Source organism: Lissotriton vulgaris, chromosome 7 (assembly GCF_964263255.1).
Source record: "Lissotriton vulgaris chromosome 7, aLisVul1.2, whole genome shotgun sequence".
Taxonomy (NCBI): domain Eukaryota; kingdom Metazoa; phylum Chordata; class Amphibia; order Caudata; family Salamandridae; genus Lissotriton; species Lissotriton vulgaris.
The window spans coordinates 754,042,147-754,064,315 of NC_141695.1; the positions used below are offsets into that span (position 1 = coordinate 754,042,147).

General features: G+C 48.1%; 1 protein-coding gene across 2 annotated transcripts in view; it reads right to left on the bottom strand.

The window, feature by feature from the left end:
* SLC39A11 (solute carrier family 39 member 11) overlaps positions 1–22,169 on the bottom strand; it is a 2,411,801-nt gene that overhangs the window by 2,253,758 nt on the left and 135,874 nt on the right. For both annotated transcript variants that reach the window (XM_086930982.1, XM_086930981.1), the window contains exon 3: positions 2,374–2,412. In XM_086930982.1, coding sequence (XP_086787108.1) covers positions 2,374–2,412 — 39 coding nt within the window. The remainder of the gene's footprint in view (positions 1–2,373; positions 2,413–22,169) is intronic.

Genomic DNA, 22,169 nt, shown 5'->3' on the forward strand with positions numbered 1-22,169 from the left:
AGAACTGGGTCTGGGACCTTAGAGATGCTAGTGCCCACTCTAAATGACCCTCAAATAGATCTTGTTGTGAGTGGTAAATGCGGATACCTAAGTAACGAACTCTTGTGTCTGCCCACGCCAGTTGTACCCTGCCAAGGTGGATTACATGAGGTGGCATGTCACGACGCAAGGGGGAAAGCACACAATTTACCCCAATTTACCCACAGGCCCACTCCCCTCTCTACCCCTACTGAGTCATCTTGCAAGTAAAGGCACAGGTCATCAGAATATAACAACTCTGCTATTCAGGGGAGCAATGGATAGTGTTTCTGTGAAGAAGGGAGATAGCGATGGGAAGATCTCCGTACTACCCAGTGACAATGGGAAGTGGTAGTTGTATGTCGACAGGACTGATGGGACTAAATTGTGGTGCTGCTTTTTACATGGGTAAGATTTTTTAATGTGATGTCTGACGTTCCAAGATTTTAGGACGTGAAGTTAGACTTCTTTAATTATCTTACTGGTGGAATCCGTCACAGGTTTGACATCTTGAAGAGCTGCACTATTGGAGTGATAAATTATGAAAGGGCAAATATGTCACATACATCTTCATTAGAACATTGGAATGTTGAGAGCTCTGTTGAAGACAACGGAGAGCTCCAGGGGGCTATAATGTCTGGTATAGGACTGAAGCTCCAACATTCCATTTTTTGTCTTCCTATTTCTCCCTTGTCCATTTAGAACATTCTACCCCAGGGCCGGACTGGCTACCGGGCAGTTGTGTGCTGCCGAGCTGGGGGTTAATTTCTATGTGGTGGGGGCTTATTTCGTTGATGGGGACCTGCGTGCGCATTGAAATAAAAAAAGCAAAACGAATTTCGTTTTTCACACGCAGGTCCCTATCAACGAAATCAGCCCCCAGCTCGGCAGCACACACAACTGCCCGGTAGCCAGTCAGGCCCTGGTCTACCCTTAGTGGGTGGAATGTTTTAGGCATCCTTATAGCCCATCTGCTGATTGCTGTACCAGCTGTTAACGGCCCTATTCCTCGTGATGGGCCCTTGCCTACAGCCTTGGCCTAGAACTCTTTCAGGGCTTTTAACAACTATTAGAACATTGGAATGTTGGGAGCTCAATTGCAGACAATGGAGTGCACCCTGCTTCTACGGGCCGGTGAAGACCCGCAGAGCAACATTCCAATGTTCTACAAAGGCTTCTCGAAGCTTGAGGGGATTTATATCCCCTCGAGCTTCAACAACCATTTGTTTAATTTGATAGAACATTCTGCCCTCTAGTAGCAGAATGTTCTAATAGCCTTATAGCCCTTCGTAGCAGGGCTATACCGGCTATTAAAGTCCCGCTGTCTCATGAAAGTCCCTCGCCTTCGGCTCGGGCCTTTAATAGCCGGTATAGCCCGCTACGGCTGGTTATAAGGCTATATTATAGCCCTCCACAGTGGGCTATAATGAGCTCTTAGTTTGGCCTGTGGGAATGTACATCAGGTGGAAGAAAAAAGTCAGGGAAGAAAAAAAGGTGGAAACGACAGGTGGAAAGTTCAACTCACTAAACACTAGAGTACACTAGTAAGGTATATGGCTGTATGGATTGGGCATGAAGACAAGTCGAGCTCAGGTCCTGCGTGCACAAACAACGTGTTGTATGCTGTTGCCTGGTGGAGGTGAGGATGTCAAGGAAGTGGAAGAATTTGTGGATGAAACAAGTTTTTCGTAAAGGACACTGAATTCTAGCTTGTGTGAGGTGACTGCGTCTGAAGTTTGCAGCATGCAGTGCTGCCGAGAGTATACTAAGGAGCATGAGCTGCTAGGTTCGTTCTGCTGGTGGTGTGAGAAAAAGTAGAAGAGTAATGTGATTGAGCAGGACATGCAACTCACTCCAACGAGCAATCATGGCACTATAGAAGAACTATTGTGCCAATTTTCATATTGGCCTGCCCATCTTTGCTGGAGGAATACCCACAACTATATGAAACGGGTAAAACCTTTAGACACCTTGAAGACAAGAAGAACTGATCACGAGATAAATTCAGTGTTTAGAAATGAGCTCTGATGCAGACAATGACTGTTTAACACAAGCACTTCGGCTCAGTCAGTCCACCAACATGGACAAGTTGGGAATAAAGTGATCAAAGACGGAGCTGGGAAGGGGGGGGGGGGGGGGGGTGTATATTTTTGTAATCAGTACCCCGCAGTACCCAATAGACACCAGCCTGAAACAGTCTCATATTACACTTTAAGTGACACGCTGATATGCTGATGCACAGGAATAATGCCTGAACAGCCGAAGGCAGTATTTTGAGGAATATACACATACTAAAGGATTACTGGAATAACACGTTCCCCTTCAGAAGCAATTTCCAATCTGCGTGGTACTTACCCCTGCAGCAAAGCCCAGGCTTCCATCCAGGATCCGTCTCTGCAAATTAAAGCAGAACGCATGATTTATAAATTGCATATATAACAGGAATGGCAAAGTGCAGTAACGAGGGTGGGGGTTACCTCCAGGGATAGGATCTTCCTTTTTAATGCCACAATACCGTTCAATTGACTCTCTCACCTCCCCCTGCATCGATGACTATGTCCGCAAATCCAAACCAAACCGATTCGGCATCATTATACAATCCTCCTCACCCAAGCTACCAAAATGCTCTCCATTTACCATGCTGTGGGCGTCAGGCAGGAGGCGAGTAGGCTAAACCAGGCGACAGCCTGCTCAAAGCCTTATGGAATTTCAAAGTGAGGGCGATGCTATTCAATTATTGATAAAGGTAAAAAACACTGTTGCTTGTGTACCACTGAATAAACTAGTATTACTTTTTAAGGAATCAAAACTGAACAATTAAATACCTACTTTGGATTAGGAATAGCAAAACATTACACGTTTTTTCCTCTGAAATCAACTGATATATGAACACCCTAAAGCAGGTGTCCGAGAAAGCAACAGGTAGAGAGTCCTGGAGGTTAGATTGGTCAACTGCAACTCGGAGTGGTGGGCGGGGGGCACCTCAACCACAGCCAGCCCTTGGGAATCAATCTTTATGGCTATCCTACCTAAGTACTAATGAGCACAGGGCTCAATCTCTGCTGCAAAGTGGTCCTTGAAGCGTTGCGGTCCAAGTCCCTCGCCTCATGGACCAAAGATTAAATAGCACAAATGTGGTTTGGCAAAAATACACTCAGTTTCTTCTAACCGTTCCCAGCTCCACAGAGCTTCCAACACTTTTTGTATCTTACATTTCAATTGCATTTTCCATTGCTATTAAAAATATGTAATTTGAGCTCAGGAAACGCCACACCACCCCATCAATTGCTGGTTACCTCACTCTGCTATATACAGAAACCTCTGTGTATGAGAAAGCAAATGTCCTTGCGCAAATAGCAATAGTAAAATCATACAGCCCACCTCCTGACAGTACCAAAAGGCTTCCCCAACAATATCCCATTCAAAATGCAATTGCTAAACAGAACAACTGATGGACAGAATGTTTAACATTGTCAAACATTCACCCCGTACAGAGATCTGGGCCTAAATCCATCGTTTTTTTGCTCCCTATGCTAATCCAGTTTAAACCCAGCCATATGCAAATCAGTCTTGACCTTGCGCCCCATGGGAACAGTCCAGACCGAACTGCCAGGCCAGGTCCTCCTTGAACCGGAAAGAAGCATCCTAGGACCAGTTTCGGGGTAATACACCTCATCAGCCAGGCTAGCTTGACTCCAGTGGCATGGAATTGCCCCTAATCCTGTCCCAGGACTCTCCTTTGAGCTGACGTGCAGCGAGTGCAGCTCCCTTACTTTCATTTCCCTGCTTTGCTGACACCCACGCCTCGCGGCCCCCGCTCCGCGGGTGCCGCTCGCAGGCCAGGTACTTTGGCAGTCTTGTGTTGCTGGACCCCCCCGAGTGCATAGGAGCACCAACGCAGCCTTGTTGAGCCGGCATTTGCACCTGAAGGCGTGAGGCGGGACTGCGAGGACCAGCAGGCAGCGCGGCGCTGATCGGCCGCAGCTGGTCCTCTTCCCGCCCCTCCACCGGTTAAAACCATCGTGCCGAGTGAGTTGCCTGGGACTCTCCTTTGAGCTGACGTGCAGCGAGTGCAGCTCCCTTACTTTCATTTCCCTGCTTTGCTGACACCCACGCCTCGCGGCCCCCGCTCCGCGGGAGCCGCTCGCAGGCCACGTACTTTGGCAGTCTTGTGTTGCTGGACCCCCCCGAGTGCATAGGAGCACCAACGCAGCCTTGTTGAGCCGGCATTTGCACCTGAAGGCGTGAGGCGGGACTGCGAGGACCAGCAGGCAGCGCGGCGCTGATCGGCCGCAGCTGGTCCTCTTCCCGCCCCTCCACCTGTCCCTCCCATATATTCTGCAGCAGCAACGCGCACGCGGGACGCGCGCGGGGCGACGACCGGGCAAAGAGCGGGCCGTTTAAGGCCGTTCAAGGACGGCAGAGGACGGCCCTGGCCCAGAACCCCTGCTTCTTCGCCCTTGATAACCAGAACGACTAAGATGTCGACCATACGCAACAGAACTCGAAGTTGCGCGAAAAAAGCTACGGCGGTAGCACAGGTGACCGGACCCATTGATCTTTTTATTTCACGTGTACATGAGACTATTGACCAAAGTATTGTTTTATTGGAAAAAAGAGTCTCCATGGACCTTGCAAACGCTAGGCGCTCATCCCTGGGCCCCTTGGCAAATGTTAAATCACCTGCCTTGCAGACTTTGAATAATTGCTCCCTACCCATAACTATGCCTATTAATAGTGCTCCGACTGTACCAAATACTGTTGATCTGTCGGTTGCCCCATCAGACTCAGACCCGTCTTTTGAAGACTTAGAGGTTACACCAGATCTAGAAACCTGTCAGTCACCTGACAAAGCGGTGCCGAGTCTGAGCGGGTTTAACGATGCGGAAACAGTTCCTGTACCTAATGTCCCCCGGGGAAGGGCTCCTAACCTCCCCAAGGCTACATCGAAGGGTAAAAATAAAGTAAAAGCACCAGTTAGGAATCACAATCTGATTTCCCCCACTCCACAAATGACATCAGGTATTCCGTGCTGGGTGCAAAACATGGTAACGGATTTAAAACTAGACCTTGAAGCCACTTTAGCAGCACAAATCAAGCCTTTAATTTCTAAAGTGGACAGGCTTACATCTTTAATACACTCTAAATGGCCACACAAAAAGCAGGGACAAGGGCCTGATCAGCTACAAGGGATCACAGAATTAGCCCCTAAATGTTTATCGAGTATCCAGCCCCCTAAAGACGTATCAAATAAGGTTCAAGCTATTGCAGCCCCTGGGAACCCAGTTATATCCCTTGTGTCGCAAACAGGGAACAACTCCGTCCAACCCACAACTATATCGATTTCAAAGGAGAAGGCTCCTGTTCAGGCGAATCAACACCCTGTTGTTGATAATATTACCACCTCCACTATTCAAGCAAAAGAAGTTGCAGGGAAATCTAATCCATCTTCTGCATCTCTTCCTACAAACAAACCAGAAGGGCCTAAGCCAAAGCAAGCACGTTTTAGGTCCATTAATTTACCACCAGAGGTTTCCCCTTTTGTTGTTGTGTTGACAGCAGTTCCCCCATTGAAGGAGGGAAGAAAAGAAACGTTTACCGAGCTTAGAAATAAATGTGCTCAATGGCTCCACCTACATAAACCTCTACCTAATAACATGAACGGTGAAATCCTTACCGTGCGTAGAGGGGACTGGGTGGGCAGAAGCAAGAAAACAATAGTAGGGGACGTAATCACAGTTAATTTTAGGGATGTAGGGGCAGCAAGCTATATATGTAATGCACCCAATAGTGGTCCTGCGACCCAAATTAACCCACTTCCTTTGTCTTATTTTTTACCAATGTCCTCACGACCTAACCCTCCCTGTTCCACTTTTCAAAGTAACAGAGGACCTGGGTACCCTCCACAGCAAGCTGCCAAACCTTGGCTGCAACCACCTTATCCGCCTCCTTTTCTCCCACATTATGTTAATTTACAGCAGCAGCTATCAAATGCTTCACCTTTTCCTATGCATCAAGTTAAATCCCACTGGCAACATCCTTTTCATTTTCCACCACCCTTACCTCAGTCTGCTTACCAGTGGCAGCAATCCTTTCAGCCACCACAATTAGATAAACATCCGTGGCAACAAACATGGCAGGACCTGCCCCACTCCCAAGATCCCCTGTCCTCACAATTCGCCCATCCAAATAGATACGCCGTGCTAGACGAGGTAGACTGACTCAGCCCCCCAGAAGCACCGGATCTAAACATTTCTACGCCCTATCTTGATATGGTGTGTTCTTCTTCTCCTGTCACGCCCTTAGCCGCACTTCCTGAATCTATAATATTGACATCCCTAACACCCCCCCTGCATATAGGTAAATGGGGTAGCTCTGATACAGGTATAACTACTGCTAGCCCCAGCTTAAGCCCAGATACCATCTCTCGGGAAGATGGTCCTGCTTTATTACCACCAGCAACTCAGCCGGAGTTGTCTGTTGTTGGTGATTTTGGTAAACCAGCAGGACTTTCTCTTATTTCCTGGAACATCGCTGGCCTTACCTGCAAATTAGGTACACCCTTCTGGACCAGCTTTATGGGAGAGGGATTTGACCTAATTCTATTGCAGGAAACTTGGTGCCCAGACCCCATTAATATCGAAGGGTATGCATCCTACTGTCTTAGAGCAACTAAATCCAGCTCGGGCAGGGCTAAGGGGGGCCTTTTGTTGCTTTTGTCAACCAAGCTGTGTGACTGTACGGTCAAATATAGTACGACCGTGGGGACACACAGCCAAGTTATAAGGGTGGAGTGTAGGAAGAATATTGATTTAGTCATTGTAAATTTCTATAACAATATTTTTGATGCTACTAGGGGGGATATTTTACTGCCTCTAGAAAGGGAAATTACTAAGGCCCTTGATATCTTGAAAAGAAAGGCTGAGGTGGTTTGGGCTGGCGATTTTAACTTGCAGCCCTGCCATCTGTCTAACGGGAACATCTGTGGCTTCGATGCAGCATCGAGTAGCCACTGGGGAGACCTGGGGGCGAGGGAGGATTCTCCCCACTTCCAACACTGCAGTTATGGTTCCACATGAAATAATATGCAAGTCACGCTAGACATGACCCTGTTAAACTGCAATACTAACAATCGGGCAATAACATGCCCTACATTAACAGGCAGAGATGCAGGTTCATTTATAGATCACATTTTGCTGTCTAGCAGTGGAGACTATACTGATTTGTATGTAAACGAAGAAAGCCTCAGTGACCATAACAGCCTACGTGTTACCCTCTTGGGGCATGGTACCTCATCAGTTCCAGGTGGTAAATGTACAACCGACATAGTGCCTATTAGACCAAAGGGCCTAAGGGTCAAATGGACTGGTTTAAATTCTAAAGTTAAGCAGAAGGAGGTTCTTACTCAATGCAAGAATCAAATTAGTTACTGTCTGGATGATGATTGTGATTCTGGCTGCTTAATAGATTACTTTGTATCTATGAATAGTATTATCGATGGTATTTTCACTAAGATCCCGTCAGCCAATAGTGGTCCAAAGCAGGGGTGGTTCGATAAGACCTGTATAGTCGCCCTCCGCGATCTAAAGAATGCTTTAGGCACCAAACCACGTGTCAGGGCGGATATACAATACTTCAGGGCCAGTTACAAAACAGCAATTAATAAAAGGAAAAGGGTGCTACAGACTGAAGCGTGGGATAAGCTGAAGGAGGCTGCTGAGACCAAAAATAGCAAACTGTATTGGGAAACAATTAATAGCCCGTTTCTCAATAAAGAAAACGTTCCAGAACTGACCTCATATGTGGCATGTAGCGATTGGGTTAATCATTTTTCCAAAATATTCAACCCAGAAGGGTCAACTTCTGAGTCACCACCACCAGATATAACCCCATGGTTACCCCTTTCGATGGCTATAACACTAGAAGAATGCCATGAAGCAATCTCTTTGAGTAAAGGAGGCAAGGCCCCCGGCCCCGATGGGGTCCCGCTGGATTTATACAAAGATGAAACAGCTTTATGGGCTCCCATTTTGGTGAGGATTTTTAATTGTGCGGCTGAAAGCGAATTTCCATCTACTTGGGGCCAATCGATTATCATCCCTTTACATAAGAAAGGTGACAAATCAGAGGCCTCTAATTATCGTCCAATTTCACTATTAGACGCCTCTGTAAAGGTGATGAGTAGGATTTTGCTGAAGAGGCTAGAAGACTGGGCAACTGATTTTAACATCTTAACTAGAGTCCAATATGGCTTTCGCAAGGGCCTGGGCACATTGGACCAATGTGTAAATCTGGACCTTTTAATCAGTAAATATACTGTGGCTAAAAATGGCAACCTCTTTTTATGTTTTGCTGATTTGAGCAGCGCTTTTGATTTGGTTAACCATAACATTCTTTGGGAGGTTTTGCTTGATGCAGGGGCCCCAAGGGAAATAGTTTATTTTTTAGCTAGACTGTACGAAAAACTTTCATGTAAAGTCCGCTATGGCACCCTTGGTGAATGTACCCCGTTCTTTAGAGTGTCTCGGGGCATACGCCAGGGTTGTGTTTTAGCTCCGCTCTTATTTTCCCTTTTTATTAACGGTGTCGACCGTTTCTTAGCAGACATCCCAGCAGATGCCCCCCTGATTGGTGGTAAACCTGTTCCGCTGTTACTTTATGCGGATGACGCTGTTCTTTTATCTCGAACACAGATGGGCCTCCAGCGCCTAATTGATAATTTTATGCGGTTTATTCAAGCTAGGCGGCTTCGTGTGAACAAAACCAAGACGTATGTAATGTCATGTGGTCAGGCAGCCAAGCAGGTAAAGCATACTTTTTTTCTAGATAAAGAAAAGTTGACCTCTGTTAAGTCCTTTTGTTATCTGGGAATAACATATAATAATAGTGGGTCCTGGAATGCGGAATTTGATGCTGTAAAAATAAAAATGCTACGGTCTACTAGTAGTATTTTTCGTTTTGCCTCTAAACTTGGCTCACGAAGTATTTCAGATATGATGAATATATACAATGTATGTTGTGTCTCCTCTGCTCTGTATGGGGCAGGGGTGTGGGGACACTGCGAGGGTATTTCCCTGCAGAAGGAGGAAAACAAGTTTTTAAGGAGGTTGTTATGTGTTCCCCCTTCTGCCTCCATCCAGCTGATCCATGAAGAAGTCGGGATCGAGTACATTTCTGACTTAGCAGCAGTTCGGCCACTCTTATTGTGGCGTTCTATTTGGGCTAAGCCAGAGACTCGATTCACTCAGGATATTATCCTTGATTGTATAGGTTTGGATCACTCTTCACGTATATTGTGGTTAAGATACATCCACCGCTGGTATCTCCTTCTTTTCAACATTGATGTGTTCCGTGAGCCTGAAAAGGTTGTTTCTATTTCAAAAAAAGAAATTAAGACAACGTTCCTAAACTTTCGTAAGGCTGAGCGAGATAAAACCGTTGGCAATTTTGTCACTGTGAAATTTTATAAAGATTTAAATCTAGCTCCGGGACTCCAATCCTATCTTGTGTATGTGACTCGCCCCTCTCATCAGTATGTTTTAACACGGGTCAGATTGGGCATTGTTCACCACTTGGTTGCTTTTCCAAACACAAAAACCAGTTCAGACATACCCTGTCCGTGTGATAGTATCTCCCGGCAGAGTAGTTGCCATTTCTTACTTTTTTGTAAATTCTTTCAGTTTCTCAGGTTAAAATACCTTAAGCCAATTTTTATCAAATATAACATTCGTACCACACAAACAGCATTGATATTTTTATCTTTATTAGAGAACGAGGAGATTTGTTTCTTCTTGGCTACTTTTATTTTAAAATGTACAGCTGCCAGGAAAAGTATTGTATTATAATAATGTTTACTTACCTGTCTGTACTTATGTTATACAGCTGCCAGGAACCGTTTTATGATGCTATTACCGTTAACACTCCTGTCTGTATATATATGCTTTCATTTTTAAATTTTATATCAATTTCTGTAATTAAGGTATTATTATATTTGTAGAGGTCCACAGTATTGAATGATTACTTAAAAATTTTAATGTACAGTTCCCAGGAAAGGCCTATTGAGTAACTCCTACTGATCCCCAGTTTGTCTATATAAGAATGTTTCGTAATAATATGTTGACCTAAAGAGATATGATCACTTACTACTTGCTGCACTTTAGCCCTTTTCTAGGAGAGATTATATGGTGATTTTAATATTTTAATTATGTACTTGTGCTTGTATGATTTGTATGTACAAATCGAATAAAAGCTTTTGAACTGATGGAACTGAACTGATGACTCTCTCACCTCCCCCTGCATCGATGACTATGTCCGCAAATCCAAACCAAACCGATTCGGCATCATTATACAATCCTCCTCACCCAAGCTACCAAAATGCTCTCCATTTACCATGCTGTGGGCGTCAGGCAGGAGGCGAGTAGGCTAAACCAGGCGACAGCCTGCTCAAAGCCTTATGGAATTTCAAAGTGAGGGCGATGCTATTCAATTATTGATAAAGGTAAAAACACTGTTGCTTGTGTACCACTGAATAAACTAGTATTACTTTTTAAGGAATCAAAACTGAACAATTAAATACCTACTTTGGATTAGGAATAGCAAAACATTACACGTTTTTTCCTCTGAAATCAACTGATATATGAACACCCTAAAGCAGGTGTCCGAGAAAGCAACAGGTAGAGAGTCCTGGAGGTTAGATTGGTCAACTGCAACTCGGAGTGGTGGGCGGGGGGGCACCTCAACCACAGCCAGCCCTTGGGAATCAATCTTTATGGCTATCCTACCTAAGTACTAATGAGCACAGGGCTCAATCTCTGCTGCAAAGTGGTCCTTGAAGCGTTGCGGTCCAAGTCCCTCGCCTCATGGACCAAAGATTAAATAGCACAAATGTAGTTTGGCAAAAATACACTCAGTTTCTTCTAACCGTTCCCAGCTCCACAGAGCTTCCAACACTTTTTGTATCTTACATTTCAATTGCATTTTCCATTGCTATTAAAAATATGTAATTTGAGCTCAGGAAACGCCACACCACCCCATCAATTGCTGGTTACCTCACTCTGCTATATACAGAAACCTCTGTGTATGAGAAAGCAAATGTCCTTGCGCAAATAGCAATAGTAAAATCATACAGCCCACCTCCTGACAGTACCAAAAGGCTTCCCCAACAATATCCCATTCAAAATGCCATTGCTAAACAGAACAACTGATGGACAGAATGTTTAACATTGTCAAACATTCACCCCGTACAGAGATCTGGGCCTAAATCCATCGTTTTTTTGCTCCCTATGCTAATCCAGTTTAAACCCAGCCATATGCAAATCAGTCTTGACCTTGCGCCCCATGGGAACAGTCCAGACCGAACTGCCAGGCCAGGTCCTCCTTGAACCGGAAAGAAGCATCCTAGGACCAGTTTCGGGGTAATACACCTCATCAGCCAGGCTAGCTTGACTCCAGTGGCATGGAATTGCCCCTAATCCTGTCCCAGGATGTTTGTTTCTAGTGAAGGGAGGACATGGCTTCAGTACCACCAGCGGCGGCCGGTATAGGTAAAAGTGGTGAGGCGAGGTGGTGGGGGCTTGAAAGTCGACAGATGACGGAATTGGTATAACTAAATCAGCGTTAGAAGTGGGCGGGGACGGAAGGGCACGGCGTGCCCCTACTTCTTAAAATTATCTTAGTCCGTTCCCCTACTTCTTAGTTTTGAAAGAGCGTACCGGGGACTGTAAAATTGCCATACTTTAAAGTACACCTTTTTTTCTTTTTCACGCATGAGTGGTGCAACGTGAATATTCAGAAGGCCTCTGCACTGCGCCCGGCCTCCTCCCCTTCCCCGCTGGGTCTAATGGGCCTGCAAAGTGAGACTGAAAGGGCCATCAGTGTAGCATAGTGCGAAAACGGCTACTCTGATGGCCCTGCGGCTGCTGTGAGCCCGTGATCACACCTCATTTGTGAGGACGCTGCCAGCAAGTTTACATGCCAATTTAAAGCTGCTATTAGTTGGGTTTTGTGGCAGTAATATTCACAGTGTTTACCTGCGGAAGCAAAGTTCATCAATGCCTACCAGACTGTTTCCCGGCAATCTCGGCCCGGAGGTGCACCGGGGCCGTTCTCACGCCACTTCTAGTTCTGTTGACAGTTGTCCTCCCCATACAGGCCCCGGTGTAACACACACCATTCCAAAGATGTTTGAGAAACCCAAGGGCAAGAGTGGTTTTGCACCCATAACCAAACGAGTAAGCTCATATTTGGAAGCAGTATTTACACCACCTCCTGACCCATGTGCACATGATTTGGCAGATTTAATAATTGCATGTACTAACAGATTCGCCCCCCTGCAAAGCCCCATTGATAATGACGCCATCTGTGCAGACAAATCTTTTCCACCTCAAGCAATGACAGCCACGGCGTTTGACCCCAGTATTTAGGAGTCTGTTAGTGATTTAAGAAAATATTCCAATGTTCTGAAGTCTATGATTGGTGACCTTATGGGGATGATGAAGGGCAGGAGCAGTGATGGGGTAGGAGCAGTGATGGGGCAGTAGAGGCGACAGGGCAGGAGAGGAGACGTGGAAGAAGAGGCAACAGGGCAGGAGAGGTGACCGGGCACAAGAAGTGACGGGCAGGTGACATGACAGGCAGGTGATGTGACGGGCAGGTGAGGTGATGGGCAGGAGAGGTGACGGGGCAGGAGAGGTGACGGGGCATGAGCTAGAGCAGTAACCGGGTGTGAGCGGTGAAAGGACAGCAGCAGTGAAAGGACAGGAGAAGTGAACGGGGCAGGAGCAGTGAACGGGGCAGGAGCAGTGAACGGGGCAGGAGAGGAGACGTGGAAGGAGAGGCAACAGGGCAGGAGAGGTGACCGGGCACAAGAAGTGACGGGCAGGTGACATGACAGGCAGGTGATGTGACGGGCAGGTGAGGTGATGGGCAGGAGAGGTGACGGGGCAGGAGAGGTGACGGGGCAGGAGAGGTGACGGGGCAGGAGAGGTGACGGGGCAGGAGAGGTGATGAGGCAGGGGAGGTGACGGGGCATGAGCTAGAGCAGTAACCGGGTGTGAGCGGTGAAAAGACAGGAGCGGAGAAAGGACAGGAGCAGTGAACGGGGCAGGAGCAGTGAACGGGGCAGGAGCAGCGAACGGGGCAGGAGCAGCGAACGGGGCAGGAGCAGCGAACGGGGCAGGAGCAGCGAACGGGGCAGGAGCAGCGAACGGGGCAGGAGCAGTGAAGGGGGCAGGAGCAGTGTCAAAGCAGGAGCAGTGATGGGGCAGGAGAGGCGACGTGGAAGGAGAGGCAACAGGGCAGGAGAGGTGACCGGGCAGGTGACATGACAGGCAGGTGACATGACAGGCAGGTGACATGACAGGCAGGAGAGGTGACGGGGCAGGAGAGGTGACGGGGCAGGAGAGGTGACGGGGCAGGAGAGGTGACGGGGCAGGAGAGGTGACGGGGCAGGAGAGGTGACGGGGCAGGAGAGGTGACGGGGCAGGAGAGGTGACGGGGCAGGAGAGGTGACGGGGCAGGAGAGGTGACGGGGCAGGAGAGGTGACGGGGCAGGAGAGGTGACAAGGCATGAGCTAGAGCAGTAACCGGATGTGAGCGGTGAAAGGACAGGAGCGGTGAAAGGACAGGAACGGTGAAAGGACAGTAGCGGTGAACGGGGCAGGAGCAGTGAACGGGGCAGGAGCAGTGAACGGGGCAGGAGTAGTGAACGGGGCAGGAGCAGTGAACGGGGCAGGAGAAGTGAACGGGGCAGGAGCAGTGAACGGGGCAGGAGCAGTGAACGGGGCAGGAGCAGTGAACGGGGCAGGAGCAGTGAACGGGGCAGGAGCAGTGATGGGGCAGGAGCAGTGATGGGGCAGGAGAGGCGACAGGAGAGGAGACGTGGAAGGAGAGGCAACAGGGCAGGAGAGGTGACCGGGCACAAGAAGTGACAGGCAGGTGATGTGACGGGCAGGTGAGGTGATGGGCAGGGGAGGTGACGGGGCAGGAGAGGTAACGGGGCAGGAGAGGTAACGGGGCAGGAGAGGTGACTGGCAGGAGAGGTGACGGGGCAGGAGCAGTGAACAGGACAGGAGCAGTGAACAGGACAGGAGCAGTGAACAGGACAGGAGCAGTGAACGGGGCAGGAGCGGTGAGCGGGGCAGGAGCAGTGAACAGGGCAGGAGCGGTGAACAGGGCAGGAGCAGTGAACAGGGCAGGAGCGGTGAACAGGGCAGGAGCAGTGACAGGCAGGAGAAGTGACGGGCCAGTAGAAGTGACGGGCCAGGAGAAGGGAGGGGTCGGGGGAATTGACGAAGCAGGAGTGTTGATCGAGCATGAGCAGGAGTACTGACTGGACAGGAGCAGTGAAAGGGCAGGAGTAGGCGTTTCCCAGGGCGACTGGAAGGGTAGGGGGCCAGTTTAGTTTGGGGGAACCGGTTTTGTACAAGTGCAGGAGTTTTAAAAACACTGCAAAGTTATTTGTATATTCAGCAGGTTTCGGTCAACAATACAAGTGCCAAGATAACTTTGGTGATCAATGTACCTGCTGGAGGGAGATGGGAGCATGTTTTGTCCAGTGGCTATTTTACTCATCTAAGGTAATGCAGAGGGGTAATATGCCTGCTGCAAAGAACATGTACCATGCATATCAAAGAGCAATATGTTATGTGTATAGTTCAGTGGGTACTGCTTTGTGTTCACTTCCCGAATGAAAAGACACTTGAATACATATGGCCTGGCAGTTCGGGCTGGACTGTTCACATTGGGCGCAGGACCAAGACTGATTTGCATATGGCTGGGTCCAAACTGGAATGGCATGGTGAGCAAAAAACGATGGATTTAAGCCCAGATCTCTGAACTGGGGTGAATGTATGACCTTGTTCTGCATTCTGTCCATCAATTGTTCTTTTTGCATTTGTCACCCCGAGTGGGACTGGTATGCTCAGACATGAGTCCTGTGCTCTCCATGCCAATGGAATCAAGCTATCCTGGCTGATGAGGGCTGAAAGCCCGAAACCGGTCCTAGGATGCTTGTTTCCAGTCCAGGGAGGACCTGGCCTGGCAGTTCGGGCTACACTGTTCTCATTGGGCACAGGATCAAGACTGATTTGCATATGGCTGGGTCCAAACTGGAATCGCATGTGAGCAAATAAACAATGGATTTAGGTCCATCTCTCTGCACTGGGGTGAATGTATGATATTGCTCTGCATTCTGTCCACCAGTTGTTCTTTTTACTATATTATGATTGAGCAACTAGCTGGCTGACATGAATATGAAGAAGCCTTTGTGGGTTTCCGTGAGTCTAGATTCTCCTGAAGAGTCCCTTTCTCTTCTGAGCCCTGCTTAACACATGTGTATAGGAGGAGCCCTGCATTCATGACCTCAATGTTTGAGACAAAAAATAATCATGGATTTCTGAACAATGAGAGTAAAAGCATCAAGGTAGCATGTTGTTCCTGCTTATATTTCACATGCTTTACATAAACCTGTATTCCCTATGAGTGTTTGCTTTTTCCTGAATTAAACCTCAAATAAATATATCCATTCTTTTAATTAAATAACATTATAAGCTGTAACTGGTCAGTGAAATGCTCAACGTACTAAAAATTGGTATGTTTTGCTATTTCTAGCCACACCCCTGACTCCGCCCACTGATTCAATCTTCGGTTGTTCCCGCCCCCTGATTCTCCACCCACAGTTCCCCTACTTTTTTTTCCCCACTTCGACCACTGAACTAAATAAATAATACCTATTCCGTCGTCTGTCAGCCCCATCTCCCGCCGCATCCTGCCCCACCTCACTGCGCTTACCTGAGCCGGCCGCCGCTGAGTGCTACTGGAATACACAGTATGACACCAACTCTACTATTCGCTCTCTCGATTATAAAGACTCACTTGGAGGAAATGGTTTTAGCAGAGTGACAGTCTTGGATGGGCAGGTTTTGGAATGTATTTTACACAAGTTATATTTCTTGCTTCATTTATTGTATGGGTAGATTCTCTGTCAATATTTAAATGTCGCCTCATTCGCATGCCTCGATAAGCCTTGGCAAAGCCAGTAGTTCCGTTATCTTTACAATGAAAATATTTTCCGTGTTGCGCATGTTGATGTGTTCTGTTTATAGTTCTGTAGGAGTGGGAGGAGGGAGCGAGGAAGAAGAGAGAGTGAGAGAATGAGAGTTAGGAGCAAGAGGGAAGCAGCACAAGAGGGAGAGAGCAACATGTAGGGAGTGGCAGGGAGAAAGAGTGCACGAGACACTTACAGTATGGGAGCAGGCGGGCAACTAGACTCACATTTGGGAGGGGCTAACACTTTGAATAGTTGGAGCTGAAAAAGAATTCCGCGGGGCTCCTATCACTGGTCTGTTGCAATGTATAACAATGTTGTCACCATAATAATATTTTTTATAATTTACAGGGATCTTGTGTTCTGCCTCAAGGAATTTTAACACAGCGAAAGACGAATACTATTTTTTTTTCCACAACAAATTTTAGTGAATTTCTTGCCACAGTAGGGCACAGTAGGACTGCATATACATATGGCTACACAGGCATGTCACAATTTTATGACACAACACACTGCGATACAACTTGTCCGAGTCTCTTAACTCCATTCCTGGGAGGTGCCCTATGCACCCGATTGTTAAGTTATACAATAGGTCATGTATCTCAACCATATGACCAGACTTCCACCTCAATAGTTCGAGCCATCGATGCCGGAGGCTCCAGGGTAAGGCCCCGGTAATCAACCTTTCGCTGCCAATTTTTTTTAATGTTTCTGGGGGCATCCCCTGGCTCGAAAGACAGGCACCTCCAACCCAATGGGGAAGTCCATAGCTCTCTACCAGACACCCAGTAGGGGTGGCATATCTGCCCTCCACAATCTAGCCATTTCCCGATTGGAGAGTGTAAGGCCCAGGAATATGAGGTGGCACTTGTATCTGTAGCCCTCGATTCCATCTGTTCTGTGCAATAAAGTCAACCAGGGAGTTCAAAGGAGCTCCCGCCCCAGGACCTCTGCAACGCATGCGACTACTCCTTTCTAGAACTTATCTAGGGCGACACTGGTCCATACAGTGTGTAGGCAAGGGCCCTTGGTATTGCCACAGCGTAGGCATACGGGGAATGTAACCAACACATCCTCCAAAACTTAAGCAGTGTGTAGTAGGCCCTGTGCAGGTATTTACATTGAATCAATCGCAAGCTGAACTAGATCGTCATCCCCTGGGGGACTCCAAGGTCTCCGTTCAGTCATCATTATCAATGGGGTCCAGGCCTGCCTACCATGCAGTCCTTAGGGCCTCTAGGGTGGTATAAATATTCTTGATGAGAGATTGATACATTTGTGAGATTTTATGATCGCCAATATACCCCATCAGGATTTTGCCTTCTAATGGATTAAAATTGGGGAGAGCTGTGAGGTTGTAGAATTGGCATTAATGCATGGTGGAACTGAAAGTATTTATAGAATTGGCCGCGGGGCATAGAGTATTCCAACTGTAATTCCTGAAATGACGTGAGAGTGTGGCCGTGCAATGCATCGCCCATGGATGATATCCCATTCTGATCCCAACCTCAAAACGCTTGGAGATTGGCTAGCTTAGGGAGAAGCCTATTTTGCCACAACTGGGTCTCACATGTAAGGTGATCCCACCATCCCATCCGGCGGAGAGACTGGCGCTACACTAGTATTACGACCCTTGCAGAAGGGGTGGGGGGAGCCCGAAATCTGATCTGCCATATAAGTATGTGTATAAAGTGGGGTCCCCTAACAGCCAGCACTCAACGACAAAAGTTGGGTCATCCCCAGAACCATACCACCAGTCATTGAGCACTTGGAGATGCGAAGCAGCGTGAAGGACTGAATATCCGCCGCTGAGATGCCCCTGCAATATGTAGATTGAAAACTTGTCTGTAATGGCACCAGAGAAACCACCCCCATCCCCCAAGAGCTGTTCCACCATAGCATTAACCTGTCGGAACCATGACAGAGGAATCGGGTAAGGGTGATTTTGTAGATGGCGGCGTAGGCGAGGGAGAGACACCATCTTAAATATGGCAGAACGCCTGTATAGAGACAGCGGCAATCCCGTCCAGAATCTTATCTCTGCCTTTACCCTGTCGATCAGTGGGCTCAAATTACGTTCCCAGGATACCATCTGTTTATCTGACAGAAAACCCCCGAGATACTTCCGACCCTCTTCAGTCTGTGACAGATCCATTGCCCATGGCTATCGCCAAGTATCCCCATCAGAGGCCATACAGTAGATTTGCCAATGTTCATGTATAGGCCAGATGTCTTTCCAAAGATCCGCATGATCATTAGGATCCCGGGACCCGATCTATGGGGGTCAGTGAGGAAGAATAGGTCAGCGTCCACATATAAGGTTATGTGGTCAGAGAGTTCCGTCGTCCTCTCGAGGCCCCGGATCAAACCATCTATGCAGACCCATGCATCCAGAGATTCGAAGGCTAGCGCAAAAAAATAGGGAGACTGGGGGCAGCCCTGTCTAGTGCTGCGTCCAATGGGGAACGGGGGAAGAGTCTACCTGCGCAGAATTTGTCAAATCTGTATAGAGAACTCGAATATATGTCAGAAAGCGCAGACCAAGATTCAGTCATTTTAAAAGTATGAAGAGATATGTCCAGCTAACTGAATCAAACGCCTTGTTTATTTATATCTGCTAACAGCAGGGCCGCCTGCCGGTCCAAGCGATCTACAGCAGCAATTGCATTGAGGGACAGCCTGGTATTGTGGCGAGTTGCCCGGCAGACAATAAAACCTGCCTGGTCAGTATGAATCAGGTCTGACACATGGAGCATCAGTCTGTTGGCAAGAGCTTTTGCCAGCAGCTTTGCCTCCATATTTAAGAAGAATATCGGGTGGTATGAGGCGTGAAGTTCCGGAGGGCGAACTGGGTACAGAAATACAACAATTTCAGCAGGTCTTCAGTCTGGGGGCATGCGAGCAGTTTGAACTGCTGCTTGGACGGTTGGAAGGTAGTCGGGGCCTAATGGAGATATGTATGCCTTATAAAATTCACAGGGGAACCAGTTAGGACCCAGCCATAGCTCAGACAGCGCAGCCATCAACTACTCCAAAGTGAGGGGGGTCTCCAAAGACTTGCAAGCCATAGTTGGCATGGCCTTCGGGGGCATATCCTCAAAGAATTTCTCAATCTGCGAAGCGTTTAACACCTCCCTCTGAGTGTATAGGGTCTGATAAAAATTGGCAAAGCTGCTCGCTAGCACAACCGGATCAGTGTGCACTGTGCCATTTGTATCGCAAATCATGGGAAGTTGGGCTGGCATCACGGCATGTCGACACAGTCTATGTAGGAGCCTCCCTGACTTGTTACCCCATTGGTAGATTTGAAGTGTGGCTCAATGATTAGAGCGTCAGACCCTGATGCAGAGGTCTAGCCTAGGACCAGGGTTCAATTCTCTGCCTCGGCGGGTCTTGGTCTCAAAATTCCACGGACCTGATAATTCTCGCCTCGGTGCCTATTCCAATCATGGAGTCCCACTCTGCAACTCTGGGCAATAGCTTGCTTAATCTCCACAACGGCCCCCACAACGCTAAGGATGCCTGGCCTCCACCTTGGGGGTGCCCAGGAGTGGACGCCTCACAGGGAAGGCCAGGATGGGTTCCACAGCGGTATTCGTACAAGCGCCTTGAGACCCTTGCGGGTGGGTAGTGCGCTATACAAGTATCAATTTACAAGTATCAATTTAAATCTGGGAGGTCAGCCACCCATGCAGTACCTCCATCAATTCCCCCTGGTATTGCTGTTGGGAAAGACACAGTTGTCTACGCGCTAAACCCCCGCTGCCCTCCCATCCCTGCCTCTCCAATTCAATTGCATTCAATTGTGCCTGCGTAGCTTGCGCTCCTCTGCACAAAACCTAATACTGACAACCCGGATGGAGAGCTTCATAGCCTCCCATAATGTGTCTGTGGATGAGGCTGTCGCCACATTGAGAGTAAAGTATTCATTTAAAGCCTCAAGGATACGGGTCCGATAAGACTGATTTTGAAGATGCCATGGAGAGAGCCTCCACCGGAACGTCGCCTGTATAGGATGTCAGCCATCTTCATGCCGTATGCTTGGCAGTTCGGGCTGGACTGTTCCCATAAGGCACAGGGTCAAGGCTGATTTGCATATGGCCATGTCTGAACTGGGGTGGTGTGGAGTGCAAAAAAACGATGGATTTAGGCCCAGATCTCTGTACTGGGGTGAATGTATGACATTGTTCTGCATTCTGTCCATCAATTGTTGTTTTTGCATTTGTCACCCCGAGTGGGAAGGGTATGCTCAGACGTGAGTCCCATGCTCTTCACACCACTGGAGTCAAGCTATCCTGGCTGAAGACGGCTGATAGCCAGAAACCGGTCCTAGGATGCTTGATTCCGGTCCAGGAAAGACATGGCTTGGCAGTTTGGGCTGGACTGTTCCCATGAGGCACAGGGTCAAGGCTGATTTGCATATGGCCATGTCTGAACTGGGGTGGTGTGGAGTGGAAAAAAACGATGGATTTAGGCCCAGATCTCTGTACAGGGATGAATGTATGACATTGTTCTGCATTCTGTCCATCAATTGTTGTTTTTGCCCTTTGTGTTGAGGCAGGACACAGCCTATTCAGGTGTAAGTGGGGCTGTGCCCAGGTCCACCCTCCCATCCTGCCAGCGATGGCCCATCTAGGCACACCTAAGCTCCCTATTGTGTGTGGTTGTCTAGGAGGACTACACAAAGCGGAACTGTCAGCTACACCCAGTCATGTGACCAGAGACCGGCTACAGGAACTAAATGGCTAAGGTAGGAAAATGCCAACTTTCTAAACGTGGTCAACATGCAGCAAATGACGCAATGCACTCCGGTCCTTGAAGTAAAGTTTCTTATGGGCTCCCTCGTTATGTTATGGCGTGCAATCTGAAGGTGCTCTGTCCCAAGGCCACTTGTTATTAGACATAAAGCGAGTAATGTGGCACTTATACATGTGCCACTCAGTCGCACTGCCTAGAAAAAGGCCAGTTGAACATCTCTATTTTTACAGCGGGCACAGAAACAGATGAAACATCTGCTCCCAGCAGGTGGGAGCATTTAACATGCTCCTCCTCCCTGGGAGTAGACTTGGTGTTTGCTCTCTCTTGGCTGGAGCTTTAAAATTGCCCCGCCAAGTGAGAGCAAACATGCTATTTCCTGGTGGTAGGCACCCAGAAACAAAGCAGGAACCCAGCCCTCGGGCGATAGGATCCCCAGGGCCATTTATGGCTTGGCGGGGGTGGGGGGGCAACCCCCTCCTTTTCCAATCAAAGGCTAGGCTCCCCACCCATGTCTTGGAAAGCCGGGCCTAGGGAGATGGGGTACCCGGGACCGAAATCGGTTCAGAAGGGGGGGGGGGGGCAATACAGCCCCCTTCCCATTTAAAAATCAGCCAGACCCTGGGAGATGGGGTGCCCGGGTCCCATTATGACCCGGGAGGGGGGGACCCACTCCCTGTACTCCTATTTAGCCAGGCCCCAGGGTATGGTGTCCCCGGGGCTGTAATCTGCCCGGGGAGGGGGCTCGCATGGTACCCGTCCCAGTTTATAAAATTTCCTTGTCACTGGCATAGAATAACTATGGAGAGCTTCAGCAGTTCTGCTGCAGTGTTTGGGAAACAGCACCAGCCCTTCCAAGAAGCATGAGTGGAAGAAATTAGGTTATTGGTGGAGGAGGGTGGAAGCCCCACTCAGGCAATAACCACAATCCCTGTGACTGTGAACCATAAAATCACTAAATTTACCTGAACCTAACCCTCTGGTAGCTTGTCACAAAGCAATCAGGCTTACCTTAGAAGCAAAATGTACAGTCAGTATTGATACAGTACACAAACAGAAATAAAATGAAAACAACAAGACAAGAAAAATCCCAAACAAATTAAACAAAAATAGAGTAAACTTTAATAAATAGAAATATAGCAGAAAGGCAAATATCCAATCAATTGACCTGTAGATATGCAGTTATAAAGATTTCGGTAAATATAGCGCCTTAAAGCACAAAGCGCCACACATGTTCATCTGGTCATGCTAGACCAGGGAAAAGTCACAAGTTCAGGTCAACTGCGATGGAGGCCGCACTGGATACACGGACCAAGTTAGTCCCACTGAAAAAGTGACCTTTTCAAAGTCC